At 56.0% G+C, this 11,267-nt stretch overlaps 1 protein-coding gene across 1 annotated transcript; it reads left to right on the top strand.

The window, feature by feature from the left end:
- The first annotated feature begins 1,971 nt into the window (after positions 1-1,971).
- TMEM270 (transmembrane protein 270) lies at positions 1,972-7,249 on the top strand. Its single transcript, XM_036112503.2, has 4 exons — positions 1,972-2,001; positions 5,470-5,596; positions 6,482-6,877; positions 6,956-7,249. Exons 2-4 carry the CDS (start codon positions 5,525-5,527, stop codon positions 7,247-7,249), a joined length of 762 nt encoding a protein of 253 aa, XP_035968396.2. The 5' UTR covers positions 1,972-2,001; positions 5,470-5,524.
- The last annotated feature ends 4,018 nt before the right edge of the window (positions 7,250-11,267 follow it).

Below are 11,267 nucleotides of genomic sequence, written 5' to 3' on the forward strand. Positions count from 1 at the left end.
ACACCACAATCCAGCTAATTAGGGTATCTATCACCTCTACATAGTTACCATTTGTGTGTGTGTGTGTGTGTGTGTGTGTTGAGAAGATTGAAGATCTATCTCCTTAGTAAATTTCAAGTAAACAATACAGTATTGTTAGCTGTGCTCACTATGCTGTGATCTCTAGAACTTATTCATCTTTTTTTTTTTTTTTTAAAGATTTTATTTATTTATTTGACAGAGAGAGAGATAGCGAGAGCAGGAACACAAGCAGGGGGAGTGGGAGAGGGAGAAGCAGGCTTCCCGCTGAGCAGGGAGCCCGATATGGGGCTCGATCCCAGGACCCTGGGATCATGACCTGAGCCGAAGGCAGACGCTTAACGACTGAGCCACCCAGGCGCCCCGAACTTATTCATCTTTATAACCGAAACTTTGTACCCTATGACCAACCCATTTCTCCCAACCCCAGCCTCTGGCTGACAACCACCATTCTTTCGGTTGCTGAGTTCGGCTTTATTAGATTCCACGTGTTGGTGAGATCATGCAGTATTTCTCTTTCCGTGTCTTGCTTATTTCACTTAGCATAATGTCCTGCAGCTCCATCCATGTTGTCAGGAATTTTCCTTCTTCAAGGCCAAATAATATACCAATGTGTGTATGTATGTACGTATGTACCTACCTATCTATCAATCTATCTATTACCTATCTACCTATCTCTCACATGTTGGAATGTAAATTAATACAGCTACTATGGAAAACGTACGGAGGCCCTCAAAAAATTAAAAATAGAACTACCTTAGAGTCTAGCAATCCCACTTCTGGGTATATATCCGAAGAACTTGAAATCAGAATTGTGAAGAGCTATCTACTCCCATGTTCACTGCACCAAAATTCACAATAGTCAAGATATGGAAACAACCTAAATGTCCTTCAATGGATGGAGGAACATTTTGTTTAGGACACAAGAAGCCTTTAGGACACAAGAAGAGAAAAGAGCAAGCAGGGAGAGGGGGAGTGGTTGAGGATGGATGGGTGGTGGGTGGGAGAATTTGTGAGAGAGAGGTCTAAGTGAGCTGGCAGAAATCAAGTACACTAACCATATTGGTCCTGAACAAATTGATCAAGAAACAAATTAGTGAAAATTGTATTTCCCATTGCTGTTTGTTCATTTGTTGATTTTTGCACTGCACAGGTGTGACTCTGCAATCAGTTGCTGGCATTTATACATTTTTGTCCATTTATCAGACCTTTTATTTGGGGAATGAATAATGTTTTTGAACAATGGGATGGTCTGGCCACTTTATATCCTTTTCAATATTTTTAAGGCATTTTTACTCATTTTTGTGTTCAAAATTTTATTGAATTAATTTTAAAAGGTATCATTGACCCTTCTTTATATTTGGCCATGTTCTGGAATTTCAGAAATGTAGTCTTGGCCTCCAAGTGAGTCCCCTGAAAGTGGTTTGGTTGAGATGAATATTTCCATATGTTGGCTTATGAATCAATTCAATTCACGCACCGTGGAGGTCATTTCTTTTTACAAATTTGCGCATGTTTTAAAGCAATTTTGCCTAACTTGTAGCTTATTTTGTTTTGAAAAATTCTTGGGACGCCTGGGTGGCTCAGTCGGTTAAGTGTCTGCCTTCGGCTCAGGTTGTGATCCCAGGGTCCTGGGATCGAGTCCCGCATCGGGCTCCCTGCTCTGCAGGGAGCCTGCTTCTCCCTCTGCCTCTGTCTCTCTCTCTCTCTGTCTCTCATGAATAAATAAATAAAATCTTTAAAAAAAAAAAAAGAAAAAAGAAAAATTCTTGAGTTAACTTTCCAATCCACAGGTGTTGACTTCGTTGACCCACCAGGCACCAAGCATTGGTGCCGGGCCAGGTGTTGCTCAAAGCACTTCCCAGACCCTGTTTCATTGACTCCTCCCCATAACCTCACCTGCTAGGTTCTACAAAGTATATCCCAGTTTTACAGAAGAAGGGACTTGGGGCGGAAGCACAGACCTGTGAGTAAACGTCAGAGGTCAGTTCAGAGTCCAGGTTCCTCTCATTCATCAGTTCTTAATTATTATTTTTGTATTTAAGTGGCTTCGATAAAGCCATTTTTAGACAGCCAAAAATACAAATTCCAGTAACTATGAAAGCATATTTATCACTTTTGTGTACTTCTGGGGGGAAAAAAAAATGAAGATTTGAAATAGAGTGAGATTTTAACCCTGGAACATGAAAGAAAGGAGAATATTTATCCAGATCATTTCCCGTGGTTTCGCCTCCAGTAACCCAGGCATGACGAGACACGCACCGGGCGAGCTCCTCGGGGTGACGCACGGTTGTTGTCACAGGGAAACCAGCCTCCCAGACTGACTGGGGACAAAATAGCAATGGAAAACTTTCCACCCAGTGGAGCATCGCGCGCAGGTGCGCCGGGCTCCGCACCGCCGGTGTGTGCTGCCCCCGCGCGGCCGCACTGCCGTCCTGCACCCGCAGGGGAGCGCACCTGAGAGCCCTCGGGCCCCAGGAATGGGAGCAAGTCCAAGGTGGGCTGCCTGCCCTCCTGTAGCCCTAAGTCCTGGGCTGGGGAGGGGAGTCTTTGCGCAGCGGGGCACGGGGGAGGAATGGCGCCCTCTGGCGTCGGTCAAGGCGGCGGCCACTGGTAACTGGGTTAACCCACCTGGTCCTCCCTGTTACCCTGCAAGGTGCGGACAGGGCCAGGAAGGGGAAGTCGTTATAGCGCCATAGTGCACGGATGGCTTTGAACCTAGGTGTTGAGCAGGAAAGAGAAGGGGATGGAGGGCTCCCGGCCTAAGAACCCACGTTCTTGGCAGGAGGCTTGGCAGGAAGGTGAGGAAGGAAGGTGGGGGTGGGGGGACTCTGGGGTTTCTGGCCAATGGTACTGCATGGCTGGGGCTAGGTGTGGGGGAGCTCTCTGTCATTGGATTTCCAGGCCTGTGGGCCCCTCTGTGTCCCTTGCCTCCTATGGTCTGAGCAAGCACAGAGCCACAGAGAGGCCTTGCTGAAATCTCGCTTGGGGACCAAGCTCTGGAGGGGATGGGGGGACAGCTGACGGAGGTGGGATGGAGACCCAGCTTGGTCTTGAGAGATGCCCCGAGGGGCTGCCCTGGCGGTCCTGCCCGGACCACAGGGTCCACGGGGTTTGGTCAGTGTGAGGTTGAAGACCATCGACTCAGCCTTAGTGACAGTAGAATTCTCGGTATGGCGGTGCTGGGTGATAGTGGGGGAGGAGAGGGAGGAAGGAAAACAAATTGCAAATCCTACTTTCTGGCCCTACTGTGTGATTCCCAGCAATCTGTCAGGCCCTTCCCCAAACCCACGCCTCCTCCCCACCCCCACCTTGGTGGGCAGCACCGCCATCCGCCCTTCATCCAAGCTTTCTGAGGGGGACGGCTGACCCCTGCCTTGCTTTACCTCTCTTTCTTCAACCCTCTGTTGGGAGACAAGTGCACAGGTCTCTCATGGTTCTGCACACTGATCTTTGATCTGGGTTATCTTTTCAGGATGTCTGCGTATCAGACAACCTTGGCATAATGTGTCTCCATCTGGGGCAAAATGCAGGCATGCTCCAGCTTGATAAAGATAATGTCTCACTCAGGAGCAAAAGGCAGGCTTGCTTACTGCCCATTACAAAAGATTCGGGCTCTGGGCGCCTGGGTGGCTCAGTTGGTTAAGCGACTGCCTTCGGCTCAGGTCATGATCCTGGAGTCCCTGGATCGAGTCCCGCATCGGGCTCCCTGCTCGGCAGGGAGTCTGCTTCTCCCTCTGACCCTCCCCCCTCTCATGTGCTTGCTCTCTCTCATTCTCTCTCTCTCAAATAAATAAATTAAAAAAAAAAAATCTTTAAAAAAAAAAAAACAAAACAAAAGATTCGGGCTCTGTGAGCCCAGGCTTACTCTCTCGTAATATACCCACTGGGCGGACGGGTGTCCTATGGCCCCGTCCATGTCACCCTGTGGGATTTGGGACTCAAGGAACCAATGCTAAGCCCTTAGCAGCTAGTGCTGTGACCCAGGAACCTCGTGCTTCTGCCAGCAGCCAAGGAACTCGGGCAGGCTGGCTGGTTAGCCTGCAAGTAGGGTACCATCTTGAACCTTTCCCCGTATATGTTGTGGATTCCTAGCTGATGCCGCCCCCCAGCCCCTGCCCCAGACCCCTTCTCGCTAGTCTCACCTCCTCACGAGCGGGAGGGACTGTCCTAGAGCCCACAGCAATCTCCTTGCTGCCTCAGCTCTTGCATGGCTCTCACTGTGTAAGAGAATATTCCACGGCCCCCGTGGCCCCCCTTCAAAACTTAGCTCAAGGTCCCCTTAGTGCCGTAATGTTGCAGGCACACAGGGCAGGTGGGGGAGGGGCAAGGCAGAGGACTGAGTGGAGGGACTTTGCACACTTCACCCCCCAGACCCCAGCTGTTGCCCCAGGAGAGGAAACGAATGGGTGAACAGGACTGCCCTGGGCAGAGGTCATCCTTGACATTCCAGGGACTCATTATGGCAGGCTTCCATGTCCAGTTGGGCAGGTTGTATCCTGCACAAGGGTGCCCGGCCGAGGTGGCAAGTGAGGACTGAAATCACGCTGTGTGCAGGGGCTGGGGTGGCACCCACCCTTTCTGATGTGCACAGGGGGGCCCTCCAGTCACCCGGCCCTGCACTACAGGAGCCTGTCCTGCAGAGGGCGTGCTTTTAAAACTTTCTAAAAGGCGTGACCGCCCCCTCCTGCAGCCTCCTGGGGCCCCCTACCCAGACCCAGACTGGAGAGCAAAGTGAGAAATCCTGTGATCAAGGTTCTGGATTCTCCCAGAAAATTCTAAGCCTCTGACCCTAATCCCAGCGTCCGGCAAGCTTCGTGAGATGCTCCAGGCGGCCGATGGCCTCCTGGAGTGGGCTAGCTCAGCAAATTGTCCCCTTTCCTTCAGTCCTTGCCTCTCTCCAGATCTCTCTGGGGCCTTTGGGTCAGCACACTTTTTCTCCCCTGCTCTCCTCTCACGGCTCTCAGGCATCATTAAGATCTGAGAGGAAAAGTCACAACTTCATTTCTCTGCTTTGTGACTGGGGGTGGGGTGTGTGTGTTTTGGGGGGGAGCCTGCAGGTTTGGGCAGCTGAGGCTCCCATCTGTTTCCAAATACTGTGTCACCCGTGGCCCTGGGGGTCAAGATTTCTAGTTCCTGGGCCTTTGATACTTTGGGATTTTCACAGATGCGGGCAGGTGTAGCACCCAGCCAGCCTCAGCCACAGTTTGGGGAAGGGCCTGACAGATTGCCGGGAATCACGCAGGCCCCACGGCTGTCCATCTGAGGACCTTCTCCGGCGTCCCTGTGGGCAGGCCAGACGTGGAGTCCGGGGCAGTCTCCAACCAGGAAGGGGACAGGACGGAGAAGACAAATACCCTAGTTTTTGTGTAGGGCAGGGGCGGGAGGCAGGTAAGAGGGGGTCTCTTGCGGCAACTGGGTCCCCATGGTAACTTGGCCCCCACCCCGCAGTATCTGTGAGGTCACCCTCCCTCTCCCAGCTGGAGGAAGAGGAGAAGGGCCAGACATGGAGGCCGTCCCTCTGGTCAGATCCAGCCTCTTGGGGATTCTGCTGCTGGTGGTGAAGCTCTCAGTGCTGGTGAGTGGGGTGCAGGGGGCACTGGGGTGGGGTCCTCCCAGCCCTTCACAGCCACCTCGGAGCTGTTGGACCGCATGGACCTGTCCCAGCCGGTGGCACTAGGTGCCTGCCTGCCTCAGAAGCGCCACCCCCAGGCCACGGTGCCCCTGGTGGGGGGCACAGCCAACCCCAGGTGGCTGTCTCCCACACCGCCCCCTAGGGCTCCAGGTGGTCCTCTGGACAAGGGTGCGTGGGATCCAGATAGGGGGCTTTTGAGCTCTGAAGAGGGGCTGTTGCCCTAGGACTCAGGGGGAGTTTACCCGTTTACAGACTCTTTCCCCACGCAAGCTCACTCCTTCCTCCCCGTGGATGGGAGACATCATATCCACCCTGTCACCCAGGACAGAAGCCCGGAGATCTTCTTGGGTCCCTCTCTCTCCGTAGGTCCCTCAGTCCCTCGGTCACTGCCCGCATGCCTCCCATCTCTCTAGCCCTAACGGCACTGCCCTTTGCCCCCAGGCGCCCTCATGACACCAACAGGCAACCGGTGGGCAGGAGAGCCCAGGTGTCTGGGAGACAAAACCTGCCCGGGGTTCAAATCCTGCAGGATCAGAGGGCTGAGGGGGATGGATGGTCACTCCTTCTATAATAATAATAATAAACCTACTTCCTTCTGTCTAGAGTATTATAAATACTCACTTCAATCCAAAGGAAAGAAAACCAAGGATAATACGAAATACTTTCTAAAGCCCCCTCCTGAGAAAGGAGTCCTTAGAAGCGGGCAGATAAAGATCATTCTTGTTGGGGCAATTGAGGCCTGGAGAGAAGGAGGCCCGGGCCGCGGTGGCAGGTGGGGCTCCTCCCCCACGTGAGTGACAACGGGTTGGCTCTCCCTCCCTCCTGCAGCTGCTCCAGAACCGGGTCCACCTCTACAGTCTGCTGCTCCTCAAGATTCTCCTCTTCAACCACTGGCTGTCGGGGCTGGCTCAGGAGGCTTGGGGGTCCCGCGGCCGCCAGGCCCATCCAGCTCCCGGGCTTGCCGCCAGCCCCCTGGGCCGGGCGCTGCGGGTGGGACGGGGACTGCTAGGCGTCCCCGTGCGGCTGGGGCTGCGGGCGCCCCGGCTGGTGTGGGCGGGCGTGCGGCGCTGGGCCCGGGCCTTGGGCCTGTCTGCGGCCGCCGGCACGGAGCTGCTGCTGTCCTGCTTGCACAGCCTGATGCCGGCGGGCTTGTTGCTGTCGCTGCTGACCTGGACGCTGGGCCGGACGGCCTGTCGCTGCGGCCTGGCCGGGCTGTTCAGCAAGGTGCGCGGGCCGGGCTGCGTGAGGGCAGGCCTGGGGGCCCTGGGCCCGGCCACCCGCCCATCGGCTCATCCCCTCCAGGGGCTGCTGGACAGCCGCGTGGTGCCGGAGCTCCGGGCCCTGCTGAGGCGTCTGTACTGGTGCGTGGAGACCACAACAGCGCTCACCTGGCACCTGGCCTATCTCATCACCTGGACCACTTGCCTTGCCTCCCACCTGCTGCAAGCCGCCTTTGAGCACACAGCCCAGCTGGCCCAGGCCCAGGAAGCTGAGCCCCTGCAGGGCTCAGGACCCTCGTCCACGTCCCCGCTCCCCAAGCCCCTGGGCCCCAAGGCTGGGCCAGCCCTGCCGGAGCATGGGACCCCTGCAGAATAAGTGTGTCCCCATTTGCCTTTCTGGATCTGGTGTGGCCTGGGGTCTCGCTCTGTGTCCCTCTTCCCTACTGGTGTGTGTGTGTGTGTGTGTGTGTGTGTGTGTGTGTGTGCGTGCATGCGTGCCCTAGGGCTGCCTCTGGGAAGGAAATCATATTCCGTGGGCCCTGGATCTGTGCCAGGTAACCCTCTCAGACACTTGACGTACATAACTTGGTTTAAATCTCATAGCATTATAGGTTTCAGGTTTGATTAGCTCCATTTTCCAGATGAGAAAATTGAGCCTCAGAAGGTTGAACATTCCCAAGGTCCCCAGAGTGAGTCAGGGGAAGAGCCAGCACTGGGGCACAGACCTAACGTTCACTAGGTCTGTGCCCCTGATTCTCAGGACTGTCTGTGCCCAGGGCTTTAAGGGAGATGGGTCGTTAGAGACTCTGGCCTCTGGGGGGTGCTAAGGCCTCACATTGCAGAGATTTAGAAAGTTCCTTTGAGAAGTAGTGACTCCTGAGCTAGTCTGCAACTAGCCCATCTATTCATTTATACCCTTAGCCCCTCATTTTACTACTCAGCTGCCCATCCATCCATCCATTTGCCTGTCCATCCATCCATCTGCCCATCCATCCATCCATCTGCCCACCCATCCATCCATCTGCCTGTCCGTCCATCCATCCATCCATCCATCCATCCATCCATCTGCCCATCCATCTGCCCATTCATCTGTCCATCCATCCATCCATCCCTCCGTCCATCCCTCCATCCCTCCATCCATCCATCCATGCATCCATCCATCCATCTGCCCATCCATCTGTCCATCCATCTGTCCATCCATCCATCCTTCCATCCATCCCTCTATCCATCTGCCCATCCATCCATCCATCCATCCATCCCTCCATCCATCCATCTGCCCATCCATCCATCCATCCATCCATCCCTCCATCCATCCATCTGCCCATCCATCCATCCATCCATCCCTCCATCCACCCACCCATCCATTCATTCCTCAACCTGTTTACCCACCCACTTACCATCCATCCACTTCGATTACAAATCCATCCATAGATCCATCCATCTATCCATCTCCTCCAGGGAGAAGGAAACATCCAAAATCTCAGCTGAGGGAGCTAAGCAAGCTCAGGTGGCTGTGGGGCAGACTCCCCCTGCCCCTGAGGCCAGTGATTCCATGAGAGGATGGGGAGGGATGGTTTCGTGGGAGTTAGCAATCACCTTCCATTCACTCCCAAGCCCGAGGGTGTGTGAGTATGGGGAGATGTTCCAGAGAGTTCTGCCCTGTGTTCACCTTCTGTATTCTGGTTCCTGGGGAAATTAGGGCCAGATTCCTGTCCTGCCTCCCATATGGACCTACAGATGGCCCAGGGTAGGTGTGGGGTGAACTTCTGGGCTCTTTCTCTGAGTCTGACAAGCAGACCTGGCCTGCCCCTGGGGGAGACATCTGAAGGGCTCCCATCTGGCCCACGAGGCAGAACATCTGCTGGGAAGGTGCTGGAGTAAACATGACTGGGATTCCAGAACATGCACACAACTTGTAGGGAAAGCTGTGTGCTGAGGTGTGTGGAGTTGGCCCATTGCTGAGGTTGGGGACTGGGGGGAGTGGGAAGGAGTCCCCAGGGCGGGCATATGGAGCTGCATGGGCCCTGAGCTGCATGGGCCCAAGCTGGTGCTTGACAGGACTGTGGCCTGCGGGGCCCGGGGTGCTGGGAGGGAGGGAGGGTGCAGGTGGAGAGGGGCCTCAACGGCCAGAGGGGGACAGGAAGGGTGATGGCCTGCACTGGTGGGGGGCAGGGAAGGGGGAACTGATGGGAGCCAGGATGGAGCTGGGGGATGGGCTGGAGGCTGGGACCAGCAGGGAGGCTGGCACAGCCCTGGCCAGTGGGGCTAGGGGCAAGACTGTGTATGTGATACTAGTATTTTTCCTTCTACTAACTTTTTAAAACATTACCCACAATACGGACATATTAAGATAAAAATGTTTCCTTCCTCTCTGGTTCGAAACTTGAGAGAAACAGGGTCATCTGTGTGCTGTGTATCTTTCCAGCCATGATGCGTTGTATGCAAGCCTGCGGGCACATTCCCACGTTACACCTGCAGATCCGTCTCTGACGGAGACCAATCCTACTACGCACATCATTAGGCGAAAGGCTTTTTTGCCTTTGACGACATGCCACCCACCCATTTCCAAGTCAGTCCACATGGATGTCTTGTCCTTTTGAATGGCTGCATTGAGGTCAGCTTCCAGTTCTGCTCTTTCCCCTTGGGAGCTCCGAAGCACCGGAGGGGGTGGGTCCCAGAGGAACCGCATGCAGGCAGGGAGGGGCGCAGGTGGGCAGTGGCCCCGGCCCTGGGGAGCTCCTCTGTGACCCTCCACCTGCCACGCTCCCACCCATCCTGCCACATCCCCAGCGGTCTGGGGCCGAGACCTCTGGGGCCGGGGGGACCAGGGCTGGGGGCGGGGCTGTGGTTGCAGAGGCCGAGAGCCTAGCGTGGCCTTGGACCTGAGGTGTGGGCTGGGACCAGGAGACCAGCTGGGACTCAGGATGATGCTGTCCCGGGCATGCCCACCTGCTCAACTTGCCCCCTCATCCAGCTGGCTCCCAAATCCTTGGCTGCTGGTGGGAATGAGGCCACAGCTGGAAAAGGCCTGGCCTCCACTTTCCACACTGGGGCTCTGCACGGCAGGAGGTGGGGGCACTCCAGTGTGGCTGCCTGGGCTAAGTGCCCACTCACACGACACACTGGGGAGAGAATACCTCAAGGCCTGGGAGGCAGAGTAGGCCTGAGGGCAGACTGGGAGCCCATCCTTTGGGCCCGGGTGGCTGGGAAGGCTTCCTGAAGGAGGGGGCATTTGAACTGAGTTTACAAGAGATGAATGCACCACAGCCCCTGGGTGCCCGCCCCAGATCTGCCCCGTGCTGTATGAACGTTGTCAGGCTCTGAACCTCCCTGGACCTGGCTTTTCCTAGTTGCTGTGCCTGACCCGTGCCAAGCGAAGGGCCCCCCGGCTGGCTTCTAGAACGCAGGCTGACACCTGAGTCCACCCTGGGAAGCATCCAGGCCGGGGACCTGGGGCGGCACTGAGCAGGGGGAGGCTTGCGAGAGGGACGCCGAGGGCCTGAGGAGGAGGCCTGGTGGCAGACGCTTGGTTCCCTGGCTCTGGCCTGCTTCTCGCTGTGACCTTAGCTGAAGCTCTGCCTCTGGGCCTCAGTTTCCATGTCTGTGCAGTGTGGGGTGACCAGATTATCCCCGATGGGACAGTCAGCACTCGAGGGACCTCAGTGACCTGGATGCTCCAGCTGGGAGGTGGTCTGGGGCAGGGGTGGGTTGGGTTGGGGCTGGGGCTGCAGGTGCATCCTACCCGAGCTGAGGTCTGGCTCCGTGGAGCTACACTTCCAGGCCTTACCGGAAGTCCTCCAGGGCCTTCTGAGGGCCCTGGCATCCAGGGGCGGGGGCTTGGGAGGAAGGCAGGAGGGCACGAAGCTGCCCCTGGTTGCCCCTTACACACAGCGGGCAGCTCACGGGCCTTGGGGTGAGAAAGCCTCGGGTTTGAATCCCGGATCCGCATCCTCCCGGTTGTGTGACCTTAGGCAAGTCCCTTAACCTTGTGAGCCTCAGTTTCCCCACCTATGAGCAGGCCTGGGGAGCATAGCACCTCAGGCCTCACAGGGCTGTCATCGGGTCTGTGCGTGAGGCAGGAGGGCCCGGGAACCCCAGCTCCCTCTCTCGGGCCTGCCGCCTTCCCAGGGGCCACGGGAACCCCATTCCTGAGGCCTAGGGCAAGGGCGCTCGTCCATCTGCCTCGGGCCTGTGTGTGTGAGGGGCCCTGGTCTGCTGGAGGAAAACAAGTGGGGGGCGGTGCGGGGGGGCTGCACTGTGGGCAGGGTCGGGGGAGCTGGCTGAAGGGCTGGCCAGAAGCTCCACGCAATCTGTCTGCTATGCAGCCCCGGGCCTGGCCTGTATTTATTTATGCTGAGCGTATATTTATATCAGCCCCTTTCTCATTAATAGGG

Source organism: Halichoerus grypus, chromosome 6, assembly GCF_964656455.1.
Source record: "Halichoerus grypus chromosome 6, mHalGry1.hap1.1, whole genome shotgun sequence".
Taxonomy (NCBI): Eukaryota; Metazoa; Chordata; class Mammalia; order Carnivora; family Phocidae; genus Halichoerus; species Halichoerus grypus.

What these genes read in the sequence shown, in the direction of transcription:
- TMEM270 (XM_036112503.2), top strand. Translation starts at nt 5,525, where the DNA reads ATGGAGGCCGTCCCTCTGGTCAGATCCAGCCTCTTGGGGATTCTGCTG. An exon ending in TGGTGAAGCTCTCAGTGCTG is followed by an intron (nt 5,597 to 6,481) that starts GTGAGTGGGGTG and finishes TCCCTCCTGCAG; the next exon opens with CTGCTCCAGAACCGGGTCCA. An exon ending in TGGCCGGGCTGTTCAGCAAG is followed by an intron (nt 6,878 to 6,955) that starts GTGCGCGGGCCG and finishes CATCCCCTCCAG; the next exon opens with GGGCTGCTGGACAGCCGCGT.